We start from the raw sequence: 17,150 nt of genomic DNA, 5'->3' as shown, positions 1-17,150 counted from the left end.
TGCACGAGCGTCCTCTATGACGCAATTGCGCGTGCGTAGTATGGAGCTGCCCGTCTTCGGAAGCCTGAGTGTTCCCGAAGACCTCCTAAGTCTCTGCGGCGGCAGACGCGAACGGGGGAGCCAGCGCAGCACCGAGGGCACCGGGAGAGGAGAGGGAAGGCTCATTAGGACTGAGCCTTCCCTCTCCTTAGGTGAGTATCTGACTTTTTTTTATTTTTACAGCGGTACCCATTGGCTTTAAAGTATTTGAACTTGATGGATGGATGTTTGTCTGTTTTTTCAACTATGTAACTATGTTTGATCCTGCATGTTCTTAAATTGATCTGTAAACAGTATCCACTGTACTATATTTCCTTATCAAGTATAAAAAGATCTGATGTAAAGAACTGCTATGTGTGTCAATGATGGTTAAGGCTTCACACACACACACACACACACACACACTAGATAGTTCTGAAACGATTGTTAGTCTGTTGCTCTTGCCCCAAACTGTCACATGAGAGATTGAGTCTTGCAGGTAACATTCCTCTTATGTGCATAAATGGTTAATTCACAAAGCTTACTTATTTTGCAACTTTAAGAGCCTAATAAAAAACAGGTTTTTACTTTAAAAACCTGTTTAACATAATTGCCCCACCTAAAACGCAGCATCCCCACGGCTGAAAACTCAATAAATCACCCCAAACTTGCTGAGCAAAAATCCACAACTTTCCTGGTCGTGGATTTTGCTGCCCACAGTACCTGGGAAGGCAGAGCTTTGGGCTGTAGCTCTGCCTCCATGTGCGTCAATCTGCGCTGATCACTGCCCCCTCCCCTGCCCCTCTCAGTGAAAGAAGACTGAGAGGGGCGAGGAGAGGCGGAGATCCGCGCTGACTGACACGAGTAGAGGCAGAGCTACAGCCCAAAGCTCTGCTTCTACTAGGAAGCGATCTCGCAATCAGCCTCAGGGAGTTTGGGGTGATTTATGGAGTTTTCAGCCGCGGGATGCAGAGTTTTAGGTGGGGCAATTATGTTAAACAGGTTTTTAAAGTAAAAACCTGTTTTTTATTAGGCTTCAGAGTCTCTTTAAGTGTAAGAAGAGCTAATGCATAAGATAAAAAAGAGAGATAAGCAGATAAACAGATAAGAAGAAATACATTATGAATTAAGTTAAATAAGGACAGATAAATATTGAGTTAAGATAAGGTGAGATAAATCATGAGTTAAGTCATTTAAAGGCTCCCACACACCTACCAACAATATGTCTGACTATCTGCCAAACTTATCTGTTAAGCCCCATTCACACGCTCAACAGCAGTCTTTTATGCAGCACAATTGTCAAACAGCTTTTGTTGTGAAACAAGTTGAAACAACTAAAAAAAGTATTTTGCTATTGTTCAAAAAGCTGATACGATTGATAAGAAGTCAATCCAACTGTTGGATTGACTTCTTATCAGTCTTATCAGCTGTTCGAAACAATAGCAAAATACTTTTTTTTAGTTGTTTCAACTTGTTACACACCAAAAGTTGTATGAGGCTTAAAGCGGATCCGAGATGGAAAACTAACTATAACAAGTATCTTATCTATATATCTTATGTAAAGTTTAGATAGTTTACACAGCAAATCTAGCTGCAAACAGCTTCAATAATTTATGATGATTTATTCCTGTGATACAATGAGGGCAGCCATGTTCTGTTTTTCACAGGCTGAGGGCTGGAGATGCTATCAGCTTGCCTGTGTGTAATGTGACAAATTCAGTCCCCTCTCCTCCTCCCACATCCCCTCTGCCTCTGAAATCTATGGCTAGTAACCACCTCCTCCTCCTGCCCAGACTGAGCTCCCATAAGCCCTTGCTACAGTGCCAATGCACTCTAAAAAGCTGTGGTCGAGGCTTGTTTAGTTTATAGGGAATTAGAGAATTAAAACAAAACAAAAAAGGTTTTTGGTTTGAGGAATGCCCTATAAACAATAGGAAAGTAACACAATTATGCAGTGAGTAAAAGTTTATCTCGGATCCACTTTAACAGACAAGTTTGGTAGATAGTTGGACAGATAGCTGGTAGGTGTGTGTGAACCTTAAGGAGAGACAGAATGTTGTGAGTTAAAAAGTAAGGTGAGATACAAAAGCTTTGTGAATCAGCCCTAAGAGTCTTAAAGGATAACTGAAGTGAGAGGTATGTGGCTTCTGCCATATTTATTTCCTTTTAAAGCGGACCCAAACCAAACATTTTTTTAATTAAAAATATTTAGTTGCACCACTCTGACACATACAAAGATAAATAAACACTCCTTCAAACCTATGATCATTTCAGTGCATGCTTTTCACCCTTCTCTTTTCATAGCTAGGGTTATACTGGGGGCAGCCATTAGCAATTCCTCCATTGCCAGACACCATCTACTTTACCAGTTTGCCGGAAAAATCCCGGCAATTTGAAAGGAAGGGAGGGGTTCCTCCAATAAATGTAAAATATTGTATATTTGTCATCATGCAGCTGAAAAAAGGCTGCTATTTATTACTATAAGTTAGAAAATAGATTTTATTTCTGAAATCTTGTATTTTTAGTTTGGGTCCACTTTAAGCAATACTAGTTGTCGGGCAGATTTGCTGATCCTTTGCATCTAATACCTTTAGCCACAGACCCTGAACTAGCATGCAGCAGATCAGGTGTGTCTGACATTATTGTCAGATCTGACAAGATTAGCTGCATGCTTGTTTCTGGTGGAATTCAGACACTACTGCATGCTAATAGACCAGCAGGTCTGTCAGGCAACTGGTATCGTTGAAATACTGTAAATATGGCAACCTCCATATACCTCTCATTACAGTTGTCTTTTAGGGTGTCTGAGTTTTACACCTACAGGCTCCTAAGATCATCTAGCATTATTTATTTAAGTATTTTATAGCGCCGGCATATATTACGCAGCTCTGTACTGAGAATATTGTCTTGTCGCTAACCAGGGCCGGTGCTACCATAGAGGCAAAGGAGGCAATTGCCCCAGGGCCCCAGAGCCTGTAGGGCCCCCCTGTGGCTACAAGAGGAAAAACATTTTTCAAAAAGACCTAGTTTTTGAGAAAATCGTTTTTAAAGTTTCAAAGGACAAAAAATACACATTTAAAAACCCGCCGCCTTTAACGGTTAATAGCAAATCCACCTTAAATGCTAAAAACCCAAAATTTTAAGGATATATTAAGGAGATCATTAGGAATAAGAGGAAAACACAATTTTTCAAAAAGACCTTATAGTTTTTGAGAAAATCGATTTTAAATTTTCGAAGGAAAAAGTATACTTTTAAATGTGGTAAATGTCACTTTTAGTAGCAAACCTAACGGTAGTGTAATTGTACATGTATCAAAAGAAAGAGCAATGAATTTCCTGACGGGGTTTCCAGAGGGTCAATACGCAGCCGCAGCGCTTTGGCCAGGGATCGCTATACAGCCGCAATATGGCTGTATGAAGATTCCTGGCATTTTTTCCTATTTTCCCCAAAAAATTTTTGTATGTTTAGAGTGTGGGAATTTTTTTATTTTTTCAATTATGTGGGGTCCCCCCTCCTGAAACTTTTTAACCCCTTGTCCCCCATGCAGGCTGGGATAGCCAGAATGTGGAGCTCCGACTGATTGGGGCTTCACACCCTGACTATTCCAGCTGCAAAAAGGTCCCTTAAAGCGGACTCAAACCAAACATTTTTTTTATTCAAAATATTTAGTTGCACCACTCTGACACATACAAAGATAAACAAACACTCCTTCAAGCCTATGAGCATTTCAGTGCATGCTTTTCACCCTTCTCTTTGCATAACTAGGGTTATACAGGTGGCAGCCATTAGCAATTCCTCCTTTGCTGGACACCATCTACTCCACCAGTTTGCCGGAATATTTAAATGTAAAATATTTTATATTTGTCATCATGCAGCTGAAAAAGGGCTGCTATTTATTGTTATAATTTAGAAAATAGATGTTATTTCTGAAATCTTGTATTTTTAGTTTGGGTCCACTTTAATGCCGATTTTTATTCCAAGGTATCTTTTGGCCCCCCCCCCAGGTTTATTTTGCCCTGGGGCCCCATTGTTGCTTAAACCGGCCCTGTCGCTAACGGTCCCTCAGAGGGGCTCACAATCTAGTCAGCATTGGCAGCAACTTACTGAACATAGAGTATGTTCAGTAATCTACCTTACAGGGGTGTAACTAGTGGGGGGCAGCCATTGCGACCGCAGGAGGGTTTAGAGCTGGGCTCTAAGGGGGCCCCAATTACTACTTCACTCCCTCTGCTAAAGGGGTTCAGCCTTCAGATCAGGCTTTTTTGTGTCTACATTTGTTATGGATGTGAAGATTATGATGTCCATACTTGTTTTATGACTCTGGCGAGAAGGGCCCCCAGGCTATGAGGGTTACAAGGGTTAGGCAAGGGAAAGGGTGTGAATATTGCGGGGGCCCTATAAAAGTTTTGCTGGTGGTCCCCATGATTTGTAGTTCTGCCCCTGATACCTTGGTTGTGGTTGTACCATAGTCAGATCTTCTACCCACGACATAGTAAAAAGTCAATTTCTTAGGGGAGGCCAAGTAACCTACCAGTATGTTTTTTGAATGTTAGACGAAGCCAGAATACCCACAGGAAACCCATACAATCCTGTAAAGCACATACATGTCAAATTTTTGTTGCTGTCCATTTGGGGAAATGTCCATTTTTTCCTGTTCCATTGGCAGGAGAGAAGGATGATGTGAGGTGAAATGTATTCAGTAGGGACACAGATGACAAGTACAGGTAATGCACTTCTTTTTTTTTAAAGTAGAAATGGAATTATTGCATTGTGTTCCGGTATGAAGAGAGACAGGATCACTGAGCATAGCTTCAAAGTGAGGAGAAATCTCCCAAATAGGGATCTCCCAAACAGCGATACAAATCTGTCCGAGGTTTCAATCCTCCCCCACTCTATCCAAGCATAAAATAAAATGTGTTGGCTGGGGTTACTGTTTAACACTGCATTCCAAATTAGTGGGACTTGCAATATACTAAAGAGAGCTGCCAAATGGAAATTAGCTGCAAAATGGTAGAATGAAATAGCGCTGTAATTTATCAGCAATACAAATGAAATGAAAAACAAGCACTCTAAGACACAGCAATTCGTTCTCACCGCGATCAAGATCCCGAGGACTGCCAGCCCGTTCATCCTGTCTTTGGCTTGATTGATGTCAGTAAATCTGTCGGAGTTGTAATGGACAATGTGCAGCTGGTTTGTGGAAAGAGAACAGATATAAATATTATTATTGCTCACTATTAGTGGTCAGGTGGAGGTGTGTGTTGGAATGGGTGCAATTTCAGAAGCACAACAAGATACACATAAAATTGCAAGAATCTCCACTGCAATCCCCAAAGGGCTGATTTGCGGCGCTATGTGAATCAACCCCAAATGCTCTTATTAGAGGATAACTGACCCAAGGCAAAGCCATCTCAGCTGAACACAGAGGCACAGTATGTTCATGCTGGATCCACATACCTCTGTTCGTTGTCCGCTTCTCTCCTCATTCCCCCTAGTCCTGTAATCTCTTCTTGAAAAATTTGACTTTTGGCTAAAGTCAAATTTTCAGACAGGAAGAGGCAGGTTTGCTGCGATATACCCTCCCACCCCTCTCCCAAGGGGAGTAAGTGGAGTAGGGAATAGCAGGTAATGGGAGGGGGATCGGATGGAACATTGCTGCAAGCCTGCCTCTTCCTGTCCGAAAATTTGACTTTAGCCAAAAAGTCAAATATTTCAAGGAGTGGTTACATGGAGGAGAGGAATGGACAATGCACAGAGGTATGTGGCCCCAGCATAAACAAATGTAACACCATATAATGTGCTGTTATTGTTATGTTATGTACTGCTGCCTTTAGAGGGCATAGTTCCTTTAAGACTGCAGAGAATTCTGGAAGAGAGGCTGGAGTGAGCAGAGGCTGCTGGGAGCTGAGGTGTGGCTGGTGTGCCTAGAGCCTGGGAGTGAGGTCTGGAGTGACTGGGACTGGATCTTCAGGCCTAAATCCATAGGACTGGCTTCTATTTGATTGCTGAGTGTGAAGAAGGGATCCTGTGACACAAATTTGCTGCACCCTGAGCTGAATCTTGCTGCTGGATCTTGGTGAAAGGATACAGCTGCCGGACCAGAACTGTGTGAACCTGTGAGGTTGGTGGAGTCTGGATTGTACAAGCCGCGTGGACTTCAGAAGGAACCATTTTAGCTGGATTACAAAGTTTGTGAATCTCAATCTCCTCAAAACTTCTGCCTGTGAGTTCTGCACCTGCTGAGTGACCATTATCAGGGACTGGCCCTGCACCTCATGGTAGGAACCATCTTTGCAGTGATAGAGGGGCATTAACCTGGCTGAGAGGTTTGGGAGTTATACCACTCCTCTTACAACAAACTGTGGACAGTGTATGTCAGGACTGTTTGCCATAGCCTGCCATTCTGAACTGTAGCCTGGTTAACCTGTCCCCTCTCACATCACTGGCATCTATGCTGTTGTTGCTGAGTGCATCAGGAGTCTTCTTGCTGCTGCACCTTCTTCACAAGGCGCCCAACTGTGCACATAATGTTCCTTAAAGGGGTACCCCGAGTGCAACTGCACTATAGCCCACTGGCCAGTCGGGAGTTAAATAAGATTGTGCTACTGATTGCATTGTCTTAAGTTTGTTTCTTTGCTATGGTTGTGCGTCTTTCGCCAGTATAGTGTGCACTCCTTTAAAGTGACACTGGAGGGGCGCAAGAGGTTACTACCGTGTGTTGATTGCAGTTTATTAAGCTTGTCCCTTTGCTGCGGTGCGTTCTGTGCCAGTCTAGTGTACACTTGTTTAGAGTGACACTGGAGGGGCGCAGGAGGTGGCTACCTTGGACATACACTTTCTATGCACTTTGAATGTGTGAAGCGTATTACTGTTACTGTTATGATCTTGCTGAGTTAACAAGTGTTTGATTAGTGCTATATTTTCTATTGCTTACTTCACCCCATTAGATCACGTTGGTCAGTGGGGAATAAATATATTGCATTGATACTGGTGTCTGCATGATTCTAGGAGGCAGGGTGCCACTGGAGGCGGTATCCACTAAGAGGCCCTGTTACATTCATTAGCGATCCAGTCTGTCTCGCTACATTTGGCGCCCAACGTGGGGCTCTCTTTGGTTCCGCCCGGTGACGTCTACGCCCCTTATCCCTTGAAATCAGACACAGTATGGAGTCAAGAGCTGCAGGAAGATGGTGTGAGAACCACCAAGCTGCCGTGGGACACTGTTTAGTCCTAGAGTTGCCAGGGCATGACTGGACTGATGCACAGATTAGGAAAGTGGCTGAAAGACTACCAATATCTGGTCGGGGGTTCCTGTTAGATAGTACAACAGACCCAAGTGGACCAACTCAATTTGCCCTGCTGGAGTGGAAGACCCATGTCCCCCATGACAAGATGCCTATGACCCTCACAACTCCAGGCGGTCAGTTAGTTCAAGTGACCATTCCAAAAGGTGCAGCAGAAGTGGAAGCTGAAGTTATGGGGCCATTATCTGAGCCTGCCATTGATCAAGAGAAGAACTGTATTGGACCAGAAGTCCTTGAAGCATTAAGAAACCTACTGACAAAGTGTAGATCTCCTGACTATTCGCTAGCAAGCTGGGGGTACAGAAAGTTACAGTTGTTCTCTGGTAAAGTACCCACTCCCCCTGGTGAAGAAGATTTTGAGGCATGGATGGACCAAGCCACCCAGGTACTGGAAGAATGGGATGTTCCTGAAATAAGCAAGAAGCAGAGGATTATAGAAAGCTTGAAAGGTCCAGCAGCTGACACTGTCCGAAATTTGAAGATGAGACAATCTGATTGCACTGCACAGGATTATCTTGATGCATTGCATAGTGTGTTTGGGAAGATTGATAAGCCCGCTGATTTACTGTACCAATTTGAACACACCTACCAGAAGGTTGGAGAAAAGCTGTCAAGTTATGTAAGGCGACTAGACCGCCTCCTGCATCAGTTAGTGTTAAGTAAAGGAATAGACCCAAAGCAGGTGGATCGGGCCCGAATCCGTCAAATCCAAGAGGGATCACAAGCTCTTGACCCAGTGGTGTTCAAGTTACACTTGGGGGATCAAGTGGAGGTGCCAAGCTATCCTCAACTGATTAAGAAAATTCGAGAAGAGGAAGCATTACAAGATCTAAAGTCTGGGTATACTAGTGCAAGGCCCGTGAAGATTTCTCAAGTCCGTACAGTGGAGGCAGAACCAGTGTCTCAAAACAACTTTCCGGAGGATGCATCATTAACCAGTCTGTGGAAGGTGTTGACCCAAGTAGTACAGACACAATGCGAAATGCAGAAGACACAGTTGCGAGTCCTGCAGGCTCTGACATCACAGAAGACAGAAAGGTCCTCTTCTGATGTATCCAAGTACCAGACAGAAGCAATAGTCCCGTCAAGGGGAGGACCACAAAAAAAGACTGGTTATCGTGGTGGTGAGTTGGGTCACATCCAGCAGGAGTGTAGCTGGCAATCAGATTTCAACAGCAGGAAGAGGAAGACCAACCAGCTTGTGGAAAACCACTTTGGTAAGAAAATCTCCAAAGACTTTGCCAGTAAGAAAGTGACTGAGCAAAAAGAGTCATTGGGAGCTGCACCCACATCAGGCTTTACACGTACCCAATGCCAACAAATGAGGAAACGAGAGAAGAGGCCGAAAGCTTTGGCCAAATCTGCTTCTGAAGCAGGAGCCACCACATTCCCTAAAGATCTTTTGGGACCATCACCAGTGGTGCCAGTACAGATAGAAGGTGTATTCACTCATGCATTACTGGACACAGGCGCACAAGTGACATTGTTGTATAGAGACTTTTATGAGAAGCATTTAGCTCATTGTCCTTTACAGGCACTGGATAAGCTGGAGATCTGGGGAATCAGTGAGAAACAGCTACCATATGATGGATATGTGAACCTTCAGATTCAGCTAGGATATAAAGTGGCAGGAACTCAAGAAGTCCTGGATACACTAGCAGTAGTCTGCCCCCGACCGCCAGGGTCCTCACGGTACTCAGTGATCCTTGGAACTAATAATCACCTGGTTAGACGAGTATTGGAGCCCATCATGGACCGTTATGGGCAGCCACCTAGTCCATTGCACCCTTTGCTTCAAGCCGCATGGGAACAACTGTTGGTGGAGCGGGAGGCCCCAGCCCATGGGGTTGGAAGTGTATGGTTATCTCAGCGAGAAGACTGTCAGTTGATGCCTGGACAAGTGGTATGTCTGAAAGCTGAAGTGAGAACGACATGGAAGGAGTCAGTCCCGTTGCTGTTGATCGAAGGGGAGGAAGGATCTGGATTGCCGCTAGGGGTGGAAATTATCCCTGAGACTATCCCCGCAGAGGATTTGCAACGCAAGAATGGCAGAGTGCTTGTAGGAATCAGAAACACCTTACCACAACCAGTCATGTTAAGACCTCGGGCAAAACTGGGAACGGTGTTTGTAGCAAGCCGAGTGACGACCCCTTTTCAAGTGGGGGGAGAGGCAGAAGAGCTGGAGAACAAATTGGAGATCTCAGTTTCTCAAAACTCCCTTTTGCCTTCAGAGTGGAGACAACGATTGCTCAACATTCTGCGAGGACAAAGTGAAATCTTTGCACAACACGAATATGATGTCGGATGTGCAAAAAGTACACAGCACCGTATTCGCCTTCAAGATGACCGGCCATTCCGGGAAAGGTCAAGGCGGCTAGCCCTTGGAGACATTGAAGATTTACAGAAACAGCTGGAAGAACTCAAAAGAACTGGAATCATTAGAGAGTCTCGAAGTCCCTATGCTTCACCAATTGTAGTGGTGCGGAAGAAGAATGGTACTATTCGAATGTGTGTAGACTATAGAACTTTGAATCGACGTACTATTCCAGATCAGTATACCACACCACGAGTGGAAGATGTATTGCAATGCTTGGCTGGAGCTAAGTGGTTAAGTGTGCTGGATCTTAAAAGTGGATATCATCAGATTCCAATGCATCCTGAAGACAAGGAGCGAACTGCCTTCATTTGTCCTTTAGGATTCTTCGAATTCAATAGGATGCCCCCGGGACTCATGGGTGCTCCAGCCACCTTTCAGAGGTTAATGGAAAATACAATGGGAGATATGAACCTGCTGGAGGTGCTTGTGTATTTGGATGATGTCATTGTGTTTGGAAGAGACCTGGAAGAGCATGAGACTCGGCTAATCAAGGTGCTGGACCGGTTGAAGAAGGAAGGGTTAAAGTTGTCGCTGGAAAAGTGCCAATTCTGCCTTCCATCTGTAACGTACCTGGGACATGTAGTGTCGGCTGATGGTGTAGCAACGGATCCTTCAAAGGTTGAAGCACTAACAACTTGGCCAAAACCTAAAACAGTTTCTGAGCTCCGTTCATACTTGGGTTTCTGTTCTTACTATCGAAGGTTTGTCAAAGGCTTTGCACAGATCGCAAGACCCCTCAATGATTTGCTCCAAGTGAAAGAAAAGGTGCAGGCTCCAGGGTCTAAACAAGATCAGAAGAATAACGTTCTGCAACGTGCAGGAAAAGAGTCTCTCATTGAGCAATGGACAGAGGAGTGTGACTCTGCCTTTGAGAAGCTTAAAAGTTGTCTAACCAGCACACCTGTTTTAGCTTATGCAGACCCTCAGAAGCCGTATGTCTTACACATTGATGCCAGCAGAGATGGGCTAGGGGGTGTTTTGTACCAGGAGCAGGAGAGTAGACTGAAGCCGATAGCCTTTGTGAGCAGGAGTCTGTCACCAACAGAGCGGAATTACCCAGCACACAAGCTTGAGTTCCTGGCACTGAAGTGGACTGTGGTAGACAAGCTTCATGAGTATCTATATGGAGCCGAGTTTGAAGTACAGACTGATAACCACCCTCTCACTTATGTGCTGACCACAGCTAAATTAGATGCTACAGGACATCGATGGTTGGCGGCCCTTGCTAATTACAGATTCAGTCTCAAGTACCGTCCAGGCATGGCAAATCAGGATGCAGATGGGCTTTCTAGAAGACCTCATGATGTGTTGCAGCCTGAAGATGAGTGGCTAGAGGTTCCAGCCCCAGGTGTGAGAGCCATGTGCCAAGGTCTACAATGCGAGATTCGGACAATCTGTGCTGCTGAAAAGCTAGGACTATCACATGAAGCAATTCCTCAGAGGTACTGCAATATGGTGACATTGAAAAGCACTTCATTACCTGCACTGAGTTTGTCAGATCTGCATCATGATCAAGCTGAAGATACACTGTGCCGGGGTGTCAAAAAGGCTCTACATGAGAATAACCAAAACCACCTAAAAGATATCAACCATCCACTGGTTGGATTATTGCTTAGAGAGTGGAGTCATCTGAAAATGAAGAATGGTTTGGTGTACCGGTTAGCACCAGCTGCTGAGAACACAGAGAAATGGCAGTTACTGCTACCTGAAAAATACAGGGACATGGTCTGTTCCTCCCTTCATGATGATCATGGGCATTTGGGTGTTGATCGCACCCTGAAGTTGTTGCAGGATCGCTTTTACTGGCCGGGTATGAGACAGGATGTGGAGAATTACTGCCGGTCTTGCTCCAGGTGCGTACAACGGAAGACACAGCCAGTGCGAGCTGCACCATTGGGACATCTACAAAGCCAAGGACCAATGGACTTAGTGTGCATTGACTTCTTATGTATCGAGCCTGATGAGGGTGGGTTTGCCAATGTCTTGGTGGTCACCGACCATTATACCAGGTATGCCCAGGCCTTCCCTACTAGGGACCAGAAGGCTATGACAGTAGCAAAGGTACTGGTGGAGAGATACTTCGTACATTATGGCCTCCCGCAACGCATTCACTCAGATCAGGGTCGAGATTTTGAAAGCAAGTTGATACGTGAGTTGCTGAGTTTGTTGGGTGTAAAGAAGACCAGAACTACACCTTATCATCCTCAGGGAGATCCACAACCAGAGAGATTCAACAGAACATTGTTAAATATGTTGGGGACCTTACCCAGTGAGAAGAAGGCTCAATGGAGCAAACATATTGCTGCTGTTGTCCATGCCTACAATAGTACTGAGAATGATGCCACTGGATTTTCTCCATACTTTCTGATGTTTGGGCGGGAGGCCCGGTTGCCAATTGACACTGTTTTTGGGACTTCTTGTGATGATACAACAACAGTCTCTTACAAGGGGTATGTGGAGCGTCTCCAAAAGAGCCTGAAGACTGCTTATGAAAAAGCTCAAGAGGCTGCAGAAAGGCGGGGACAGCAGAATAAGGCCAGGTACGACCAAAGAATCCGGATTCATGATTTAAAGCCAGGTGATCGTGTGTTGTTAAGAAATCTGTGGATCCCTGGAAAACACAAGCTTGCTGATCGCTGGAGTTCGCAGGTGTATGAGGTGTGTTCTCAACTGCCAGGTATTCCTGTATATCGGATTCGGCCAGAAGGACAAAGTGGGCCTGTGAAGTCATGGCACCGCAATAACCTGTTACCACTGGGACAAGCAGTGAGAATGCCTGATCCTGTGGCAGCTGAGCATGATCAAGGTCGTCAGTTGAGGAGGTCACAGCGGTTAGCCACACAGAAGGGGAGCATGGCAGCATCACCTGAGTGTGACCACAACACTGAAGAAGATGATGAAGAGTGGGGATGGGACGCACCCCCAGTAGGAAGATTTGTTTGGGGTCCTCTTGAGAATGGCTTAGATTTGAGGCCCGAAGATGTGAGTGTGCCACAGACTAGTCCAGATGTAGTGGAGAAAGATGCTGAGGAGAGCCAACTCAGAATAGAAGCGCCCGAGTTTGTCCCATCAAGTAGTCTGGAACAAAATGCTTCAGGCAATCTAGAAGACCTGGTGACTGAAAGTGATACAGATGGTACTCTTCTTTCAGACAAAGTTGAGGAAGAATTGCTACCAGTGGATATTTTGAAGGATAAAGAACCAGAAAGTCATACAATAATAGAACAAGAAGTTCAGGAAGAAAATGTCCAAGAAAGTCCATTGGAGAAAAGGGAGCCTCGACAAATTAGAGCTCCTAAAAGATTAACTTATGATTCTTTGGGGAACTGCAGTGAAGAGAGAGTATGTGCTTCACAACGAGAGATCAACGCCCATGTTCCCAAAACCATGAACTCAGGTCTTTCAGGTGGCACCCTGTATCCCTGTGGAGCCAAAGTACCTAGTGCTAGTTGGTGGGTTCCATTTAGTTATGGTCAGTATATCCAGACCATTTAGGTATGTCTATGTCTGTGAATTAAAGAAAAGTTGTGTAACTTTCCGTACTTGGGAGGACCCAAGCTTTTCAAGTGGGGGGAGAATGTAACACCATATAATGTGCTGTTATTGTTATGTTATGTACTGCTGCCTTTAGAGGGCATAGTTCCTTTAAGACTGCAGAGAATTCTGGAAGAGAGGCTGGAGTGAGCAGAGGCTGCTGGGAGCTGAGGTGTGGCTGGTGTGCCTAGAGCCTGGGAGTGAGGTCTGGAGTGACTGGGACTGGATCTTCAGGCCTAAATCCATAGGACTGGCTTCTATTTGATTGCTGAGTGTGAAGAAGGGATCCTGTGACACAGATTTGCTGCACCCTGAGCTGAATCTTGCTGCTGGATCTTGGTGAAAGGATACAGCTGCCGGACCAGAACTGTGTGACACTGGAGGGGCGCAGGAGGTGGCTACCTTGGACATACACTTTCTATGCACTTTGAATGTGTGAAGCGTATTACTGTTACTGTTATGATCTTGCTGAGTTAACAAGTGTTTGATTAGTGCTATATTTTCTATTGCTTACTTCACCCCATTAGATCACGTTGGTCAGTGGGGAATAAATATATTGCATTGATACTGGTGTCTGCATGATTCTAGGAGGCAGGGTGCCACTGGAGGCGGTATCCACTAAGAGGCCCTGTTACATTCATTAGCGATCCAGTCTGTCTCGCTACACATATTTCTGTGCTTACTTTAGGTAGCTATGCATGATTCAAGTGTCCTCTATGTCGTAATAAGAACAGATTAAATAGTATCAAAGTTCCCAAGAAAACACCATGAAAGATACCAGAGTGGAACTCAAAGGCTGCTACCTTACCTTTTAATAAATGCAGCCCTGTCATACTGTCATCAGCCTTGTACATTAGCGGTTTCTTGCTACTGAGCAGGTTTGGACATACTTGCTCAGACGCAATACAGCCACAGGCGCGTGTGAAAAGGAGTGCGGTCGCAATCCAAAAGAGGATCCCAGGCTCCTTTTTTTGTTTTCAGCAGCCTGGTGTTCTCTTTAAGGGTATTTTTTTAAATACAGTATACATTTTAAACACAAAATAAGATCATGGGATTCTAGGAAAGACCTATTTAGAATTAGGACTATGGTTACAATTGTTTATCTCATCAAGTTATTTTTATTTAGGTTTGTTTTAATGAAGGAATACAGGACCAGTAGTGATGAATTACAAGTGAGAATGCATTTTGTTATTGAATCGCTCTGTTTCACTAGAGGTGTAGAGGAGTTGTGTACAAATAATTAAGAGCAGCAAGGTATTCCACAAAGGTTTATAGTAATAGATCCTGATAGTGCAATTATCACGGCATAAATCCTGTGTTATTGTACTGAGTTTGCGCACACACATTGGAAGGTGAGAGAGTGCTGACTCGGCTATCTCTCGCACTGAGGGGTCTTTGTTTCCTATGCTCAGAGCAGTATGGGGCTGCTGTGTGCGCTCAGTAAGCGCATTCCATAATGCCTGGCCATTGGATTCTGCAGACTTATAATCCACATGGAGCTACTGAACTTGAAAACCAATGTGTGCCTGCTGTGACTGCAGACAAGTTAACCTTTACTGCAAGCAAATAGACTGTGCAGCTAAACACAACACAGCAACTCCATCTTCTGCTGAAATGCCAACAGTTGGTGTTAGCTGAAAATAAAGACTTTGGGGGATGTTTTTTTTTTACTCAGTGAAATTATCATCAGTATAACCAGATCTTTGCACGCTACTAATCAGATTCATAGACCAATGATTAACTATCTAATAGCTGGTGATTTACTCAAGGCAATAAGTATGAAATGTTAACCTTCTAACTCTGATTGGTCCTTTGCAAAGATTCAGTTTAGTCCAGGGGAGGTCACATGACAATGAAAAATAATGCATTTTTGAACTTCACTTCACATCTCTGATCAACAGCAGGATCTGAATGTTCATAGCCAATTGCTCTCTGTTGATATGCCTATGTCTGCCTTGTAGGAAGACAAAATGGTAAAACTGAGAGCCCCCAATAGTGTAGTAAGTTAGGATTGTGTAAACAAGTACTTTGTATGAAGTTATACTCAAAAGCAAGGGTTACCGCTATGGCAACCACAGGAGCTTAGACCTGAACCCACTCAGGTTAAGAACACCCCTCTACCAAGGGTCGATGAAACTTGCAGATGATATTAAAATAGGGGTGCCAATACAGGATAATATACACTAAAATCAGTTTAAAAAGGGAATACTCCTTAGTGCAACACATTTTACAGGAGTATCCTGCTTCATCGAACAGATTAAGGAGTAACTGGCATGAGTACAAATAAGACCAACCACTTGGTCTAATTTGTACTCGTACCAGTTACTTCTAAATCTGCCTGATGAAGTGGGTTACACCTGCAAAACGTGTTGTACTGTGGTTCTTTTTTGCTTGAATTTGCCAAAATCGAGTCATCTTTGGGGAGGTAAGTGCACCACTACCTCCCTTTTTAAACTGATTTTAGTGTATATTATCCTGTATAGGCGCCTCTGTTCTAATATTATCTGTATGTCTGCCTAATAGATGAAAGTTATGGTCCTGAAATGATACACCTAGCCAACAACAAAGCAATCCTTCATATACTGGCTCCAAGATTTTACTGCAGTGAGTGTGGATGCCGCATTTTTCACACAGTGCTGTTTTGATCCGGTGTGAAGATTTCCTAAAATTAATACTCTCAGGGCTCGTTCACACTAGAGGCGTTTTTCTCATTTTTTAAGTGCTGGCAATTTTTCAAAATCGCCCTGAAAGCGCTTACACCATGAATCTCTATGAGTTCCCATCTGAGCGGTTTGTTTCCGATCCGCTCAGAAAATCGCTGCATGGGTCATTTTTGAGGCGATTTTGCCTCAATGGAAGGTATAGGAAAAACGCTAACGCTCACAAAATCGCGTTGTGCAGCGATTGCGTGAGCATTTTTAAGAATAAATACATTGTATTTATTCTTTTCCGGATCAAAGAGTTTACTTCCTGACTGACGTCAGGAAGTGTAAAAACGCAATCGCTCTGCAAAAGCGCTTAGAAAAGCGCTTTTACAAAAATAAAAACAGCGCACAGGTAATCGACAGGAATCGGAAAGAAAAAACGCGTCAAAAAACGCCAAACGCGGACGGCCACGCAAATGGAAAGCAATGTAAACAAGACCTTACAGTGTAAGAGGCTAGAAGGGGGCATTGCTAGCACACAAGAGGAATGATAGGACATTTTGCTGTCATGTGATCATCTACACTTTCCCTTTAAGCAACGTAAATGTTGAGATTAGGTGTAAGGCTTACACCTAATCTCAACATTTACGTTGCTTAAAGGGAAAGTGTAGATGATCACATGACAGCAAAATGTCCTATCATTCCTCTTGTGTGCTAGCAATGCCCCCTTCTAGCCTCTGATGATGTTTTCACCTGACCTTTGTCCCATTCTGGTGGCAGGCAGTGGTCACATGGGAAGGAAAGAGAAGCTTGGTAGTAAAGTACAGAAGTTATTCTTGCAGAAAGACAACAGAGGGACATGCTGGAGGTCAGGTCAACAGAAGCAGCAAGTACTGATGAAGTAATAAGGCTGCCTAGGGTATGGCCAGACGGGAATGCACTGACTACTCCCAAAGATCAACATTATTGTAAGTATATCCCAAAGATCAACATTAGCTCCTAATATATATTAGCTCCTAATATATGTCTAAAACTAATTAAACTCTCCCTAATGATGGGCATACATGGTACAATTTTTTCATACAATCTTACCATTTCTATGTAATATAAGGGAACTACCTAAATTATCCTTTCAGTATACAGTATTTACTTAATTTACCCTTATACTACATAGAAATGGTAAGATTGTATGAAAAAAATTGTACCGTGTATGGCCATCATAACACTAGCTACACCTAAAATGAACCCTACTCTTACAGCAGTCTTCCTAA

At 43.9% G+C, this 17,150-nt stretch overlaps 1 protein-coding gene across 2 annotated transcripts in view; it reads right to left on the bottom strand.

Moving 5' to 3' along the window:
* CA14 (carbonic anhydrase 14) overlaps positions 1-17,150 on the bottom strand; it is a 180,821-nt gene that overhangs the window by 39,689 nt on the left and 123,982 nt on the right. For both annotated transcript variants that reach the window (XM_068253513.1, XM_068253514.1), the window contains exon 5: positions 5,114-5,209. In XM_068253513.1, the coding sequence (XP_068109614.1) occupies positions 5,114-5,209 (96 nt within the window). The remainder of the gene's footprint in view (positions 1-5,113; positions 5,210-17,150) is intronic.

Source organism: Hyperolius riggenbachi, chromosome 9 (assembly GCF_040937935.1).
Source record: "Hyperolius riggenbachi isolate aHypRig1 chromosome 9, aHypRig1.pri, whole genome shotgun sequence".
NCBI classification, from domain to species: Eukaryota; Metazoa; Chordata; class Amphibia; order Anura; family Hyperoliidae; genus Hyperolius; species Hyperolius riggenbachi.
The sequence above is the reverse complement of the archived record's forward strand: the minus strand, read 5'-3'. Positions and strand labels throughout refer to the sequence as shown.